General features: G+C 40.4%; 1 protein-coding gene across 1 annotated transcript; it reads left to right on the plus strand.

The window, feature by feature from the left end:
* The first annotated feature begins 8158 nt into the window (after positions 1-8158).
* LOC147904246 (3,9-dihydroxypterocarpan 6A-monooxygenase-like) lies at positions 8159-17443 on the plus strand. The gene is made up of 3 exons (XM_087385107.1): positions 8159-9131; positions 9241-9876; positions 17078-17443. The coding sequence occupies exons 1-3, from the start codon at positions 8211-8213 to the stop codon at positions 17441-17443; spliced, it is 1923 nt and encodes a 640-aa protein (XP_087241233.1). The 5' UTR covers positions 8159-8210.
* Positions 17444-19510: the final 2067 nt, after the last annotated feature.

A 19510-nucleotide genomic window follows, 5' to 3' on the forward strand; every position in this document is an offset into this window, starting at 1 on the left:
AAAAAGAGATAGACCACAAGGACACCGATGACATGGATGATTACCTTGAAGATCGTAATGTCCCAGTTGATGATGATGAAAAGATGGACTTACATGACCTGTTCACAGAGAGGTTGGTGGATGAAGACAAACATGATGATGCCTTCTTTGATAATTATGGCTTGCAGGGTTATGAAAAAAGGCCACTACGACAATACTTAGTAGTATGAACTCTCTATTTCTCAACTAAATACAATTTTTTAAATAAGATTTAAATTTAAAGATAATGAATCTAATCTCTCATATTTGTTTACAGGCAATAGAGGGAGAAGAAATGGATGAAGTCAATACGGAGGCACGCCCTTCTACTTCAACAATGCAACCACCTCTAAATTTGATTGAAAAATCAAATTTAGCTACATTGGATAAAATGGAGAGCTCATTTGAAGTTAGGATCGTTTTGAAACGAGAACCTCAGTATTTAAGGTTTGGTAGAGTGGAGGTTTCAATCCTCTCCAATCCTTTAAAAGAGGTTAATGACAATGTTATCTTGGCCATTCTCAGGTAACGTTTATTTATTTGTTGCTACTTCAATGAGCTAACATTTGTTTATTTATTCACAGTGTAGTTATATATCAGTTTCCTAGTGCAGAATGCAAATCAATTCTATGAGCTAATGTTTGTTTATTTCTTGGTGCAGTGTAGTTATTTCTCAGCTTCCTAGTGCAGTGCAGCATCGTGTCTACATGCTCGATGCTCTCCTTTCTTCTATTCTTAGCTCTCCTCAAAAGACTATAGAAGATGTTTGTACCTATTTAAGCCCTTTGAATTTAGACGGGGTGCGAGTCATCTTAATGCCTTATCATGAGGCGTAAGTATCAACTCTAACCTTATTTTTACTATTTCTTTGGCAAGTTTGTGTAAAACAATAATCATTTTTATTTTGGTCATGTAGCTCACATTGGAGTTTGATCTTCTGGGATCTTGAACTCAACCATTTATGGTTTGTGAATTCAATAGAAGGCTATCATGCCAACTCCCCAAGGTAATTATTCTCTTAATATTTTTGATACTTTCTTATTTTGTATCTTATGATCATGACATATTAATATATTTAATATGTCATGATGGACAGTGCTGCATATCGGCTAGTATCTGCTGTCAGAACAACCACGGAGCAACAAGATCAAGTAGAATTCAAAAGACGTCTGCCAGTGGAGCAAAAAGATGGACACAGCTGTGGGTGGAGAGTTGCCTACAACTGCATGTTGTTTCTTAGAGAGATTTTTGATTTGGAGTTACCAGTCAAAATGGAATCATATACAGAAGCCGATCTGCTAGCATTTCGGGCTGAGAGTATTCAACATCTAATTACTACCATTGGGAAACAACCTAAAAATATGACTACATTGCAGCATGTATAAAACCTTATCTTTATACTTGTATGCTTGTTCAAGCCTTTAATTGGGATGTGTAAATCTCATAACTTTTTTATATTTTCCTCCAAGAGGAGAAGAGACTGAGTCTAATGAAAGCATGCTATCTTTATACTTCTATGATTATTTAAACCATTATTTTTATTTGGGATGTGTAAATCTCATAACTTGTCTAATGAAAGCATGCTATCTTTATACTTCTATGATTATTTAAACCATTATTTTTATTTGGGATGTGTAAATCTCATAACTTTTTACAATTTTCCTCCAAGAGGAGGAGAGACTCACTCTAATGAAAGCATGTATGAAACCTTTTTAAATTTTTGCTCCAAGCAGAGGAGATACTCACTCTAATGAAAGCATGTATGAAACCTTATCTGCTTGTTTAAGCCTTTATTTGGGATGTGTACATCGCATAACTTTTTTATATTTTTATGGTAGAAGGAGGATGTGGAGGACATAGCAAGTGAAGAAGAATACAATGTAGACTACTCTCTTAATAAGATGAGTCATGAAAATATGAATCTATTGGAGCAGATTGGAAGTTCATTCACCGCTATGTTGTTAATTCGACAACAACCTCATTTTTTTGAATTTGGTGAAGAAGAGATTTCAATCCTCTTGAATCCTAAGAATGAGGTTAATGTCAAAGTCATTACAACCATCCTCAGGTTTGATGCAGCCTTTTCCTTGGCTTTATACTTTGCTTATTTTGATTAAACCCAAGAAGCTAATACTTTTTTTTTTAATATAGTAATGTTATAGCAAATTTTCCGCAAAATATACAAAGCGTTTCATATATGCTCGATCCTCGTATTTCGGAAGTGCTTAGCAACAAAGAAGAAACCATAGAGGATGTTTGCAAGTGGTTGAAGCACGTTCCTATGAATGACGCACGAGTTATTTTTACAGCATATTATGAGAAGTAAGCATCAAACCCTACTTGTTTTTTCTATTGCATTGCTAGAATTGTCTCAAACATAGTTATTATTCTTTATTGATAATGCAGCTCACATTGGAGTTTGGTAGTCGTGGACATCCTTGCGAAGAAGTGCTTCTTTGCCAACTCAATGACATCCGTCCATGGCAATGTGTCAGAGTAAGTATAGACTACACTTGTTGTCACTTCTTGACATGTAGATTGATATGCAATGCACATATTCACTGTTATTATATGTTTTGATGTGCAGATCAGCTCGAAAGTTAGTAGGTGCTATCGACATAGTAATGCGGCAATGTGACTTGGCACAACAAATAGAGTATATAACATGTCAGGTATCACATCAAGAGAATAGCCACATCTATAATTATGGATGGAGGGTGGGCTACAATTGCTTTTTGGTACTTGGTCAAATTTTTGAGATACAAAATGACACCACACTGTCAACATATATGGATTTGCATCTCTATGCATTTATAACATGTACCATTCGAGCAATCATTGATTGCGAAATGAATGCCGTCAAAGAGTCAAAGAGGATAGAAGACCTCAACTCTACAAACATGGCTTCATTGGAAGGATTGGGAAGCTCTTTTAATGTTAGGGTTATGATTCAACATAGACCTCAGTATCTTGAATTTAGGGGAGAGGAGATTTCAATTCTCTCTAGAGCTTCAAATGAGGTCAATAACAACGTTATGATGGCCATTCTCAGGTTTGATACAAACTTTTTCTCTGCTTGATAATTCAATATTTTGATTAAATCTAATAAGCTAATATTCATTTATTTGTTGCAGTATAGTTATCTCACGATTTGGTAGAGTCGTACAAAATCGTGTGTATATGTTGGGTTCCCTCCTTTCTCCTATACTTAGCGATAGCAGAAAGACAATAGCCGATGTTTGTAAATTGTTACAGCCTTTACATTTACATGGCGTGCGAGTCCTATTTATGGCATATCATGAGATGTAAGTATCATGGCAACCTTTATTTCATCTTATACTGGCAACATTGTGTTAAATAATAATGGTTCTTAATTATTTGTGTAGGGAACATTGGAGTCTGGTGGTTTGGGACCTTGAAGACAACTATTGTTGGTTTGTTAACTCGATTGCAGGCTTTCATGGCTCAGTGCAAACGTAAGTATTCTATTAATCTGTTGTTACTTCTATATTATGTACCTTATGTAATAGACACACTAAGTTTTTTTAATATGTCACGATGAGCAGGTCGATTGAAAAGTTGGTATCTGCTATCAGAGAAACAGGACAGTACAAAGGCTCGGTAGACTTCCAAAAGCGTTAAGTAGTAGAGCAGGAAGATGGGCATAGTTGTGGGTGGAGAGTTGCCTACAACTGCATGTTGATTTTCAAAGAAATTTTCTCACTTAAGCCACAGATCTCATCGGAAGACTCTTTGGAGCTCAAATATTCAGAGGAGGATATACAATTGTTTAGGGCTGAAATCATTCGAGACCTAATTGCTACCATTAGAATACAATGTGCAATTGAAGCAATATTAGAGCTTCCCTTTAAGGAAGAGGAGACTGAGTCTACTATGAAAGCACTGCACACTACAGAAGAAGTAGAGACCCAGTGTACACCTACAGCACCACAGCCTCCACTGGAAGCATCAGAAGAGTTGCCACCGCCTCTGCTTGCATTTAAGGAAGAGTATACGGAGTCTACTCCGAAAGCACTACATACTACAGAAGAAGTAGAGACTGAGTGTATATCTACAGCACCACAGCCTCCATTGGAAGCATCAGAAGAGTTGCGACAGTCTCCACTAGAAGCATCACAAGAGTTGTGATGCATGTATGATGTTGTGTTTGTAGTTTTTGTTGATTATACACCAATTTGTGACTTATTACTTAAGTGGCATTTACTGATGATATTTATATAATTATTTCATGCACACAATTTTATGATATGAATGTGTGATGATGTGATTATTTGGAAATAAATCCTTGTGTGATGAGAATTTTGATATGAATATGTGATGATGTAATATTTGTAATATATTTCTTCATGCACATAATTTTATGATATGAATGTGTGATGATGTGATTATTTGGAAATAAATCCTTGTGTGATGAGAATTTTGATATGAATATGTGATGATGTAATATTTGTAATATATTTCTTCATGCACACAATTTTATGATATGAATGTGTGATGATGTGATTATTTGGAAATAAATCCTTGTGTGATGAGAATTTTGATATGAATATGTGATGATGTAATTTTTGTAATATATTTCTTCATGCACACAATTTTATGATATGAATGTGTGATGATGTGATTATTTGGAAATAAATCCTTGTGTGATGAGAATTTTGATATGAATATGTGATGATGTAATATTTGTAATATATTTCTTCATGCACACAATTTTATGATATGAATGTGTGATGATGTGATTATTTGGAAATAAATCCTTTTGTGATGAGAATTTTATTCAGTTGGATAGTCTCCACTCACTTAAAGTAGAGCATTCGCAATGCTTCTCTCACTTTATTCCAACCCTTATCCTTATCATCTCCACTCACTTAAAGTAGAGCATTCAATCTCCACTCGCTTTATTCCAACCCTTATCCTCATCATAATGAACACATCGTGCCTCTCACTTTATTCCAACCCTTATCCTTATCATAGTGAACACATCGTGCCTTAGTGCACTTGTATTCTTCCATCCTAGTCCTTCCACAAACACTCTCTTATTTCTTACATCCTAGTCCTTCTGAGTAACTTGTATTCTTCTATCCTAGTCCTTCCACAAACACTCTCTTCTTTCATCCATCCTGATAACCAAGTATTCTTCTATCCTAGTTCTTCCACAAACACTCTCTTCTTTCATCCATCCTAGTGCTTCTCATTAACTTGTATTCTTCCATCGTAGTCCTTTCGCAGACACTCTCTTCTTTCTTGCATCGTAGTCTATCTCCCTTTCTTTATCATCTCCCCACCCATGGATGTCCTTGGCATTGTCGAAGACATGGAGTTCGGAATTAACAATCTCAAAGAATGGATTGCTGACCAAGGAGCACAGAGAGAGGCCAGAATTTGACAAGGTTCTCCTTTGACTCACATGGAGAGAGAGGAATTTGCTGCACAAAGGCACGCAGAGAGGGAGGAGACTCTCAAGATAGCAGAGAGTGAAAGACTTTTAAGACGTATGATAAAAGCACGACAAGATCTATTAGACTTCTTAAGTAACCTGCGGATGCTGAGAGAATAATAAGAGCCTCTCAGAGAAATTATAAAGAAACAATTTGTGATTGCTTAAATTTCTTCTTCGCATGTAATTATGTTGAGGATACAGCTGTAGAGGCAGTGAAAGATTGGGTTGTTGAGAAGATAAGAGAGACCAATGATGAGATCTTCTAGACTTAGGGTGATTAAGAAGATAAGAGAGACTGTATTAAGGTGTTTTTTGACACCATATGGCTTTGAGTAATATGATCTACTTCTTGTACAAATGTGATTTTAAGATGATGTTAACAGAGACTGTATTAAGGTGTTTTTTGACACCATATGGCTTTGAGTAATATGATCTACTTCTTTACAAATGTGATGTGCTCTTTTTGCAATGTACTCTAGTTTTCATAACATGTCACGCCATTTTTTCTAATTTGATTTTTAAAAATCTTACTTTTTGTCTCTTTTAAAAATGTGATGTACTCTATTTTTAATGTACTCTAGTTTTAATAACATCTCACGTCATTTTTTCTAATTTGATTTTTTAAAATCTTCCTTATTGACTCAATGTTTTGTTTTATAAGAGCCTCTTTTTTTGAAATGTTTTATCCAAAATTATCTCACAAAATGAATTTGGACAGTGCAAGAGTCCAAAATTAATGAAATAGGTGTTCCAAATACCTAAACACAAACTCTGCAATTAACAAACTGAGTGTCGAAGGCCCTTGCAATGATACATATCATGGATTACCCTTGCCCAACAAAGGACAAATAGCCCAATCTGCGTAACAAGCTAGGTCTCATCAACACTCTAAAGAAATGTCTGTATCAAGGACCAACACAACCCAGGACAAATGGCCCAATCAACAAATCATTTTAGAGCTTAGTTCTAAGAACAATGAACAACCAAGCCTTAGGAAGGGTGTGCTGCCCAAGGAGCTATCTCTACACGCTTCTCCAAATCTGGGGACGTTTATATTATGTATTAAGAAAGCTCACCGAGATTTAGTCATCTCCTAGCAGAGCCCGTCGGGCTATTGCAATAGCCCGCCGGCAATAAAATTGCTCGACGGATACTTGAATATCCTGGTGGGATAATTAAATAGCCGGTTTACTGGTTAATCTTTGATCGGTTATAATAATACACATGTTATTAACGTTACAACGTAAGTACGCAATGTTAATAACATGTTCACATTTACGATATTACGTTAACGTAATCCCGGCCTGTCTCATAATGACCTTGTAACTGCCTTTTCTCCCTTGGCCATGATCTTTGGCTACTGTGCTCTCCCGCAATTGTGTCTCCTTACTTTGTCTTGTGTCTTCTGGCTTGCAAGCTCACTCTTGTCTCTCTTGGCCTACCTGTCTCTTCCACTATTGCAAGCTCTCAAGCACTCTCTCTCTTTGTCTCTCTCTGTCTCTCTCTCTCTCTCTAGTCTTTCTGTGTGTGTGTGTGTGTGTGTGTTAAGGAGTTAGTACTATTAGTTATGTCTTGTTTTGCTCTCTCAGTTTTCTTTTTTGTTTTTAAGCTTTAAGTCTTTTTTGGATCAAGCTCTAATTTTCTATTTTTAATTAATTGTTCTTTACTTATAATATTCACACTTTAATTTTGATATATACCTCCAAATTAATTTAAATAGTTTACAATATCAGAGTATATTAATTCGAGCATGCTCAACGGTAACCACCACTAACCCCCTTGATGGTCCAAAAGTTTTACTTGAATGTAGTGGATTAAAACACCCCTTGTATTGAAATTGTGATGGCCACTTTAGTATCTAGTTAGGAGTCTAGGTCTTTGGCATAAGCGATAACAAAAGAGAGGATGAATAGGCTGAAAAATCTGCAACATAGTAGTAAGGATGCGCCAAATAGGCCTATGATGCGTGCCCAAACAGAATTGTTTCTTGGCTTGACGAAAGGATAACGATCAACCGTCACAACAACCACATTGAAAAAACCCAAAAATATGCCTTTCAAGGCTGAAGAAGGGCCAAGGGAGGAGTGAAGACGTGATTCCATTGAAGATTTTGGATACAAAGGGTGTACCCTGGGTCAGGAGGTCGGCCCGACCAACGCAAAAGCCAAAAGCTGCTGCCATTGATGTAGTAAAAACACACACACACACACAAAACACACACCGCAGCCCCCTCCGAGCCTACTTCAACACACCTACCCTCAGCACGTGGAGTCTCTTCAGTCCTAAAACCCGAGTTTAGTCTGAGTGGTGCTCTTTGTTTTCTTGCAAATTTTAAAATCGAGTTGCAATGCATGTGTCTCCTTCCACTCCTTTATGCTTTCACAAGCAGGCAATTGACATGGAAAAGCTGAGTGTAGCCGGGCCTAAGAAGGAGGCGTCCGGCCTGTACATCGGCATGCGGCAGAAAAGTGATCCAGGTAGATGGGAAAACACAGGTAGCCGGCGCAGCAAGGCAAATTAGTTGCCTGTCTATGACTTCCGGGATTCGATGCGTTGATGTCAAATTAACTGTAACGACGGCTGTCCGACTTTTGTGAACGGGCTCATCTTGGTGCTCGACAAAACTTTCTTGTAAGGTTGTGTTCGTGATCTCATCTTTCATCCCTAGCACCACAACTATAAGCCACTCAATCACAAGTTGTCGATCAATTACAGCAACAGACCGAGAAGCATGGAGTCGTCTACCATGAACACCATCGCAGTATCCCTACTCTCCCTGCCCAGCTTCCTGGTTTGCCTCCTTGTATCCGTCCTGTTCCTCAGGAAAGTATTGCTCAAATATTCCGCCGTTCTTCCTCCAGCTCCTCGATCCCTGCCTATCGTGGGTCATCTACACCTGCTCGGCGAGCTTCCCCACCAGTCTCTCTACCGAATGTCTCGAACTTACGGGCCCTTGATGCATTTTCGATTGGGTTCTGTCCCTGCTCTCATAGTATCATCGCCCTCCATGGCGAGAGAAATAGTACAGAGCAACGACCTTGCATTTGCTTCTCGCCTTCGTACCGCAGCAGGAATGTACACAATGTATAACCGCTCGGACGTCGCCTGCGCTCCTTACGGAAGTTATTGGCGCCGAATGCGGAAAATTTGTGTGATGGACCTCTTGAGTGCCAAGAGGATGGAGGGATTCAAGCCGGTGAGAGTTCAAGAAGTGGCTCGCCTAGTGCGGTCTGTTTGGGAAGACAGCGTTTCAGGACGAAAGATCCAGGTCAGGTCCAAACTCTCGTCCCATGCCAATAACGTGATCTTAAAAATGGTGTTGGGAAAGTCTTATTCGGACTTCTCTGGCGATTCTGCGATCAACATGATCGAGCTATTGAATGAGCTATTCTATCTGAATGGCCAATTCGTCATCGGGGACTTTCTGCCCTTTTTGCAATGCATGGACTTGCAAGGTTACGTACGTCGGATGAAGAATGTTTCGAAAAAGCTCGATGCGATGTTGCAAGGACTTATCGATAATCGGCGTGCGGCTGGGAAACAAGGGAAGATCGGCGCCTCGAAGGACTTGTTGGAGGTTCTGTTGGCCGACGTCGAAATGACCGAGGCAAGATTCAAGATCACCGACGACTCGATCAAAGCCATTCTGCTGGTACTCTAATTATTGCCTACTGTGTGATTCATCGCTTTTCATGACTTTGTGGTTAGCCTTGCAGACCTGATGAAACGAATAACGCTGCTGCGTGGGGATATGGATGCAGGATATGTTCAGCGCCGGGACGGACACGTCGGCCGTCACAGCCGAATGGGCCTTGGCGGAAGTGATGAGAAACCCGGACATCATGAGGAAGCTGCAAGCAGAGATGGATGCAGTCGTGGGACAGGAGCGGCGTATGGAGGAATCCGACATTGCGCAGCTTCCGTTCTTGCAGGCGGTGGTGAAGGAGACGATGAGGCTACATCCAGCGGCACCGCTGCTGATACCGCACCAATCGACGAAAGCGTGCAGGGTGGCAGGGTTCGAGATAGCGGAGAAGACGATGGCGATAGTGAACGTATGGGCAGTGGGAAGGGATGAGAGAGCGTGGGAGAGGCCATTGGAGTTCTGGGCGGAGAGGTTCATGGAGGGGGGGAGCAGCAACAAGGTGGAGGTGGCGGGGCAACATTTTGAGCTATTGCCGTTCGGGGCGGGGAGGAGGGGGTGCCCTGGGTGGAGCTTGGGGCTGGTGAACGTGCAGATGGCTGTGGGGAGCCTCCTGCAAGGATTCCAGTGGGAGCTCATTCCCAAGAATGAGCCCTTGGATATGAGAGAGAGATTTGGACTCACTCTCGTTAAGGCTTCCCCTCTCGTTGCCCTTGCCTCACCCCGCTTACCTCCCCACCTTTATCCCTTCGCCGTATAGCCTTATGTTTTATGTACACCCCTTGCAACTTTTATCAGCCTTCCTTCCTCCAACCTACACGGCTAGTTCATGCCATGGTTCACGCACTCCCCTTGAAGTTGAGCAAATGTAAGACAAAGTAGCTTAAAGAATATATGTTTGCAATAGCAATTAATGCTTGATTATTGTAATTATGAAGCTGGTCCATCCTAATAATTAGCTCTAAGCTCTACATGATTTGAGACCATATGCTAACCGCACAAGCTGCTCCTAAAAGAAAATACAAAAGTAAAATACCAAGAGCCAAAAAAAGGGGGTAATCAGCTCTAAATGATTAGACAAAGTTATGGACATGTTACCATTTGCTAAGCACACAAGCTTCTCTTAAAAGAAAATAAAGAAATAAAATGCCGAGAGATAAAAAATGGGGGGATCAATCCCAACCGTATGAACCTACAAAATGCCCCTGTACTGTTGGGCCACAAGCTGCTCTTACACATCATTTCTTCATTTCACATTAAGAACCCAGGTATAAGAAAGCCAAACATATATATTCTCGATAAGGGCTACTACTCACTCATGCATTGCATGCTCTAAAGGCTTCAATGGGATAATTTGAGGAGTGCTCAAGCCCTTCTATACGTGAGGAAAGGTGTGACTCCACAAAAGGTTCTACCAACCTAGATAGGGCTGTGATTGGAGCCCATATTTACTCTACCATGTGTTGCAATAGATGCTAACCAAACCTAACTTGGGTTGTCTTGCCTTGCCCTAACCCTAACTTCCTATCTCCCTATGCAAGAGCCCCATAGCCCCACGTATAGACCCCAAAATTGAGGGTCCTTTGCCCCTTTCTTGCCTAGGTTTCTACGTTGACGTATTGCCCCTTGTCCTCTTCATATCCCTAGGGACACACAAATGGACTCCAAGTGGAACAATGATTGAAGAAAGACAGATTCCTAAAAGCTTTCCATTATTCATGTATGTCAAAAAATAAGTCCTGTTGGATATCCTTAAATCTAGCTCAATAATATTGCCACCAAGAAAATTGATAATTTGATTATATTTGCAAAGACTACAAGGAAAATCTCCTTAATATGTTTTCTCCCTATCCCCCTTTCAATACAAAAATGGAATTGAATTTTACTACTTAGAACGACCACTGATACAACTTCCAAAAGGGATATATCTACACCCCAGGCATGGGCATGATGCTTTTTAATATAATTTTAGCTTTCAATCATCTACAACCAACATGAAACAGAGCGAATAATGGATTCATTTATAATCATTCTCAATTCACAAGATTTTCTAAAGTATCGAGTTCTTGGCAAGCATATGCATGTTGAATTCATTTGGTTTACTAGGCATGAACACGTTGAATGGCATTTGCTTATTGCCTTTTGTGATTGTAGAAGCTCACACTATAGATAAATTCATGACTGCACAATCCAATGAAGCTAAGCCTCGAAGAACTAGATGTGCCTCTTAACAAAATCTATGAGGTTTTGATTCAACCAATCATAGATGGGCAATATTTGAAGATGATAATATAGTGTCTACAAAAGTAATTATTTGAGAATTAAGGCGATTCGGGTTAAAGGATTTGAAGCTGCATGAACTTTCCAATGCATCTTTTAGAGTAAGCACAAGCACAAGGAGAAACCATGTCTATGGCTATACTCAAACATAAGATAATCCTGGAGGTCAAAAACTCAAGAAAACCATAGGGCTTTTAATAGCCAACTGTGATGCAAGAAGAAATAAACCAAAATATCATAGCTTAAAATTGCCAACATAAACACTTTGCTTGAGCAATGCTTCAAATAGAGCACTACAAAAGTTTTCAGCACGTGTGTATAAGAGTTAAGAGCAAACCCACAAAAACTAAAATACAACATTGTATACACATTTTGAGTTACAGAAGTTCTTCATGTGCATGCACCTACATCTTAATTGGCCTTTAAAGCACACCCAAATAAATTGGTTCTGCTCATGAATGAGTAAGATTACTCTGCATTTTGCAGGTTGCCTTGCTTCATGATCTCCTCCCACCTTTGATCTAGATCTACCATCTTGCAAAGACAATATTCATGCCACAATAAGCCACAATAGTTAATAAGAAGGATTTGATGTTGGTCAGAAGTATGCTGAGTTTAAAGTACTCCTTGGCTATGAAAAACTTGGCAAACTTTCTCTAATCCGCCTTGTATTCGAAATAGTTGATAAGAAGGATTTAATGTTGGTCAAAAGTATGCCGAGTTTAAAGTACTCCTTGGCTATGAAAAACTTGGCAAACTTTCTCTAATCCACCTTGTATTCGAAAGATAATCACAATTCCCAACGTTTGTGGTAATGCATTCATCCTCCAATCTGATACAAGGATCAATCCATGCATGGCAAGAAAACTACCCACAACAATACACAACTAGAAGAATCCACCCACAAAGGGAAGGGGAAGAGTCTGTTTCAAGCCTGGGTGGATTTGGAAACCAATAGAAGGGGGAGACATCTTGATGAGGTGGGTGTGCCTGAAGTAGAATTTAATGAAATTCTAGCACAAAAAGGAGTAGCCAGGCCCAGACGGGAGTTCAAAGACATGATGTATGCGGAGTTGAATGTAGGCAAGGCAAAATCAAGATTCCAGAGAGGCATATGGGAAAGACACTAGAGGGGATCATGTTAGATTGCCTTAGAAGAAGCCTCTCACCAATTCTAGTGCAGCTTGATTAAACTTCAACAATTGCTCACCATTACTCCTTGCCAAACTCGTGGTGAAGAATTCAAACTTGGTTAAACTTGTGGTAGATTTGTCCTGCATCACCTCTACTCCTACATAGCCATCTTCTCCGTATAGCCATATTTTCCCTTTCCACTACTACTCCATCATCATGCCATCTTCCAATGCCAATATGGACCCAAAAAGTGCTGTTTTGTTCATAAGCTTGTCTTTTGTGCCCTAAATCCATCCCCCTACTTACTGATTTAGGATGCACCTCTTCTCATCCATTGTTTAGGAAGTGCATTGTAGAACTTGGAAGTAGGGCATCCCGCACCCACTTTCTTTGGAAGTTGAAAACTCAAAAGTTCTCTTTTCGAGCATGGGTGTCACGTGTCAGGTTCAAGTCCATAAGCTTTCACAATTCTCCATTGCTAACCAATTCCATGGTTTCCACGTGTCCATCAACCTGAATTCCAAGGGAAACTGGATTGTTGCTATAGCTTGCCCCTTTAATAGTATATAGTGCCAACAAAATAGTTTCTTATCCTTCAGCCATTTGAACAATTTCTAAACAAGTATCAATAGTTCTTTGTATACCATGGGTAAAGTTCTTGTAAAATCTACAATCCCATGAGCTTGACACCAAAGCCTATTTTCAAGTTAAAAAATTCCATGCAAAAAGTCGATTCAATCTACTAACTTCTAAACTCACATTAATTAGGTGCTTAATCAAGCATTCTACATAACATTACCTAAGCACCGCCAAATTCACAAGCCCATACAAGATTTAACCTAACATGCTAGCCTAATACTAAAGCTAACATAAACCATCCTAACCTATTTAACCCAAACTTATGTAACCCAACCCAATCCAACCCAACAAAAGCTAAGTTAATCCTAGCTAACATAACTTAACATAGGATATGGGGCGAGCTGAGAGGGTGGAGAGGGAGGCCATTAAGAGGAGAAGGTAAGTTGAGAAGGGAGAGGGGCAAGTAGGTAGAGGCAAATGGTAGGGAGGGAAAGTGACGAAGGAGGCCCGATGAGCAAGAGAAGACGAGACCATGGGGGAAGGGAGAGAGACAAGGAAAGGAGGGCTAAAGGGAATGGAGGGAGGTGACATAGAAGGGAGGGCTGGGACAAAAATGAGGGAGGAGAAGGAAACATAAGAGGGAGGGGTGAGACAAAGAGAGGAGGGGGGGAACTTAGGTGGCAAAGCAAGGGGGAGAGAGAGCCAAGCGGAGAGGGAGGGAGAGGAGTAGAGTAGGGTGAAAGAAAATGGTATGCAATAGAAGATAACAAGTACATAATAGATAACACTTTTTTTTTTAATAACAAAAATTTAAATGTACCAAAATGACCGATACAACTGATGGCTACTATTAGAGCTTCGATGGTGATTTGAACAAATGCTAAACAAAGGGCTGTGAGATTAAAGGTCAGATACAAGTCAAGATAAGAGGGGTGACTATTATATAATGCACCATGCTCGTCGATGAGACTAACTATAGGTCCTTTAGAAGTTATACAATTGAGCCAACTACAAATCATATAGAGGTTGTAGCAATGGACCAAGGGCCTTTGAAACCCAGATCCTTGATTGTGGGGGTTGCTACCCCCCTAGCACCCCTTGCTTCTTGGGGGGATATCACCCCCCCACCCCCCTCTTCAAGGCTAGTATCAAGCTCTATCCCACACAACTAAATGTCAAATCCATATAGGCCATCTCCTAGCCATCTAGTCTACAAACAAAGACCCCTTCTAGTGTCTAAACTATGGACCCTCCCAATATTCGGTGCCCATCACAACTTCTCCTCATGTGGGGGCCTTACAACATTGGGCGCTTAGAATACCGGTGGGTAACTTACATAGAGATGGGCATTTGAGCTCACTCTAACATAGGGAGGGAAGGAGTAGGGACGAGAGGGAAGGGGCAGAGGAGATTGAGCGGGGAGAGGAGTTGGGCTGGGCAAGGGAGGGGAGCATCTAGGATAGGGAGGGAGAGGGGGAGGCAGAGAGGAGAGACGGAGGGAGATGGTACCAAGGAAGAGGAAGGGAGGGAGTGGGGGAGGTAGAGAGGAGAGAGGGAGGGGAGCAGCTAGGACATGGAGGGAGAGGGGGAGGCAGAGAGGAGAGAGGGAGGGAGATGGCAACAAGGCAAAGGAAGGGGGGAGAAGGTGATGAGATTAGAGGGAAGGAGAAGGCGAGAGGGGAGAGTTAGGGGAAGCGTCTTGAAGTGGGGAGCCTTAATTATGATTTTTAAAGGGGGGTGCATATTAATTTAGGTTAATTGAGGTCATTCATGAGGGAGCCTTGAACCTTCTAACTTAGGTTAATCATGTTAATTATTCATGGGGGAAGGATAACTAATTGATTGGTTTCTGGTTTTTCATTTGAGGCCAATGCATGATTGGGTGTAGCCATTTTTTGTGAAGTTCAGGGAATGTATTCCATATGGCTAACTTGCTTGATTCGTAACTTATGCATTTCTCAATTAAATCTGACAAACTTGATGTCTAAACTGAATTTGAGATTAAAAAATTACATGATTAGAATCTTAAATGATAGTGTTAAATGATTGAAAATGCTATAATGCCTATGAAGCATGCAACTTGGATTGTATAGTCTTGATATCCAAAAAGTTGAAAAAAAAACAAATAATTGATAATTGTTCTACTCATATATGGAAGTAATTGTTTATTTGAAAGTGCACTACTTGAGCTTCCCACAAACCAAAGGAGGTAGCCAATTGAGAATGTTTGCTATGATTTAAGGGATCTCCAATACTGTGCTGCTCTAGTGTTTATACCTTTGGGGGCAAGTTCAATAACTTTTGAATGATTTGGTCAAAAAGGCAAAAATTTTGAAAAAATGTACTCAAGACTTATGGAGATCTAGTGCATGGTGGTCTTAAAACTTTTATATTTGGTGAAATTTGTAGCTCCATAAATGGATGCACCAGAAAAAACTACATTCATACATTTGCAATGCTCTTTGAATAAATCCCACATTATTTATAATTTTGCATTGCTTCCTTTTAGAGTCACTACTATGCAATGAGGCCCATAAGCATGTCAAAGGTGGTTCCATTTCTTAATCCACAACATTAAACTCGATGGCCAGCCATTTTTGTTTTTCCTTTTTAAAGCCATTTTGGGCTTCTTTACACTCTTTTAGCAGGCACTGAAGGTGCAGGAACGAAATGGAAAGAACAAAATGAAGATACAAGTTCAATGATAACCAAATGTACTCACATGATAGAAAGCTTGATGTAGATGTAGACTCCTCTGATTTGACACAAGGAAGTACAACACTCTTATAGAGTGCACACACAAACTAAAGTACCTAGTGTATATGGGATAATTCCCAATATGACACGTGGCACTCTCACACAAATACTAGTTCCTAGTACACACTAGAACACTCAACTTGACTTCATGTTCTAACAACCCCCCATGAAGGAAAGGTGAGTGATAGCATGAGTTCATAAAAGATGCAGTTCCTTGATATTCCCAACAAATCCCCCCTCAAGGAAATGCCTCATACTACAAGGATAAATCATAGGCTCATGGTCTCTCATGCCAGGTCTCTGGTCAAGGATAAATCCACGGCTCTAGTCTCTCATGCAAGTTGGACATCCTTGGGTAGGTACATAATATGGGATATGCCAGGATAAACACACAAAACATAATAGATACCTCTGAGAGGTCAAACAGATAAGACAAGATACCTTTGCATACTCATAGCGGTTGCAACAGGTTTACAAAATCCTTTTTGGAAACATGATCCAGGCAGGGAACCCTAGAAACAGAAATCAAGTTCATCGACACTAAAAGCACTTTCATCATTTATTTCCTCCACCATATTTGCTGAATTTTTCTTTGAGAAACAATTATTTTCAGAGTGGCCATTCTTGCCACAAATCCCACATGGCTTGATGCGAAAACAATCTTTCTCATCATGATTGTTTTTGCCACAATGTCTACAAGCTTTAAAATTCATCCTTTTGAACTTGGTTGCCAAAGCTAGTTCTCCCTCATCCTTCTGTTTCTCTTTCTTCCTTTCCTCTTCCTGCAATACACTTATGATTCCTTCAAATGAAGGATTAGGACCATATTTCAGCGTGGTTACCAGGTTGTCGTATTCTTTTGGCATGCTTTTGAGAAGCACTACCATAGAATCATCTTCTGTCACCGGTGAATCAACCGAAGCCAACTGGTTCATGAGACTTCTCATTTTGTTGATGTGAGCATCAAGAGGTGCTTCAGATGTCAGCTCTAACTCAAAGAACTCAATCTTGAGTGACAGCTTAGAATGCTTGCTACTTGCACCAAATAAGTGGTCAAGCACAGCCCAAGCTTCAGCAGGATCTTCAAGATTGGCAATGTGATGCAGATAATTGTCTCCAAGACCCAATGCAATGATTGCGAATGCTTGCTCGAGATGTTGAGGTTCCTTTTCCCTCTCGTTTGATGAAGAAGTTCCCTTGACCAGATTCCACAGATTGTACTTCATCAAGTGGAACTTGATCTTCATTTGCCAGGTGTGGAATCCTTGGCCATTGAACTTTTCAATGGAAACGTGAGTATTCATGGGAAGATGCAGGAGAATGGGGTGCACTTTTACTCAGAATTCAGCAACAGTTGGTGTGCTGAATTGGAAACAAATGACGGGGCAGAACTGCAGCAACAAATGATGGCGATGAAGAATGAACTAACCGCTAGACAGTTGCTGAAGGATGGGACAGAACTTGGCACAGATTTTGAGCAGATTATGGCACTGATTTTGGAGCAGAGGTTAGCGTTGATTATTGGGCGAGAACTGGGCGCAGATTTTCAAAAAGATGACGGCCAGATCTAGGGGCAAATAGGAGCAGCCAGTTTTAGGAACAATGACGGGCACATTCAACAGGATATGACGACCAAGATTGGTGCAAAATGTGGCGCAGATTTATAGCAAGGAATAGCACAGATCTGGGGCAGGAATATGGACAGCAATGGTGACCACAAATAGGAGAAATCAAGGTAGATTTTGGCGAGGAGAATGGCTCAGCATCAGGAGAAGTACATGGCAGGATGATGGCAGGCAATTTCAGGAAGATGGTGGGCAGAAGTAGACGGAGATGGCGGGCAGCTCGTGTTGATGAAGATCGAAGGGAAGTTCCAGCTCCATGTGAAGGGGTTAAGGGAAGGGGAGCTCCATCATAGAGGAAGAGGGCAACTTCCTTTTCTGGCCGCGCTCATCCTCTAGGCTGAGCTAGGAGAAGGGGAAAGGAGGAGAGAACCTGGCTCTGATACCACATGAAGGTGCAGGAACGAAATGGAAAGAACAAAATGAAGATACAAGTTCAATGATAACCAAATGTACTCACATGATAGAAAGCTTGATGTAGATGTAGACTTCTCTGATTTGACACAAGGAAGTACAACACTCTTATAGAGTGCACACACAAACTAAAGTACCTAGTGTATATGGGATAATTCCCAATATGACACGTGGCACTCTCACACAAATACTAGTTCCTAGTACACACTAGAACACTCAACTTGACTTCATGTTCTAACAAGCACGAGTTGGTGACTTGTACAACTGGATGCAGCAAAACATGGCCACCGGTTTTTCCCAAAATTTGACTCTTCCTATTTCATTTAAAATTTTCACGAAATTTACTTCTCTTGTGCACGCCACTTGGTCCTTCCCTATCACCTTGCTCTCACCTTGTCACCTAAACATTCTCGCAAAATTCAAATTCTCCTAGAATCCGACTTCTCCCAAAATCCTTTGCTTCTTCCCTTCCCTGCTTCCTTTTGCAAATTGTTTTACCATGCTCCTCAGGGGCATTTGCCCCTATGGCTCCCTTAGCAGTAGCGATAGAGACTAGTAGCTCCAATCAGCATGGCAAGATAAGGCTTATATAACTTGCACATCAAGGAGATACACTTAGCTTTGGATATAACATCTGCCTTCAAAAATATGCCAACAAAATGGACACAGTGGGATACGTTGCCCAGTTCTCTTTTTCATAGTTCCATCATATGATATGCCACACTCCGCTCATCTGTGAACTATCAAGTAGGAGTGCTCAATAATAAACGATTGTATCCACACTCATATACAATCATCTAGGGTGGACATCATGTCTCTGTAATTCCCACTACATATGCAACATTCCAGATATCTTTCTGGATCTTGGAACATTCACAAATTTTTGATTCGTATCATGAAAGTCCTTGTCTCTCTTCACAAGCTAGCTCGTCTAATAACATAGATCATTTCTTGTTTATTTATTCACTATCTTTATTTAAAATACGGAACCACATGGTACGATGGAGGTACGATGCAATTTGTCATGGGTTCCAAGAGAACTAGACAGAGGCTACAATTAAGAAAGTTGATATACTCGATCAAGGTACGAGAAGGAGGTTGAAGGTCATGGAAATTGATGATACAATATCCAACGATAATGGAAGCCATATTTGAAATGAATGCAGAGGGAGAGACAATGCCCAAAAAAATGCATCCTTACTAAGTAGCTAGCCTTGGAGGCAATAGATGCATCCATTCAAGCAGTGCTGCCAAAACAAAGACATGAGTTGTGGTTTCGAGGCAGCACATCCGGTCATTTGGGGTACTAACTAGCTCATTCCCTTAGAAGCTATACCATGTACCTCAACAATGTGAAAGGGGTGCATAACTTAGATCATCTAGCTGTAAAGAGAAAGTGAGGAAGTCATTGCTGCAGTGACATTATTTTGGCACAACACCAGACATTTTTCCAAACCTGAATGTTAAATTTGGGTATCTTTTTTTCTCACAAATAGGTTAATTTTCATTTGCATTTGATGAAGTTTTGGGGAGGAAGAGGGAGGGAGAGACACAACAAGAAAAGGCACCTACAGACGTGCACACAGACGCGTTTCCATAATT

The sequence above is a fragment of the Dipteris shenzhenensis genome, chromosome 2, assembly GCF_047967505.1.
Source record: "Dipteris shenzhenensis isolate YYH24624 ecotype China chromosome 2, Dip_SZ_1.0, whole genome shotgun sequence".
NCBI lineage: Eukaryota > Viridiplantae > Streptophyta > Polypodiopsida > Gleicheniales > Dipteridaceae > Dipteris > Dipteris shenzhenensis.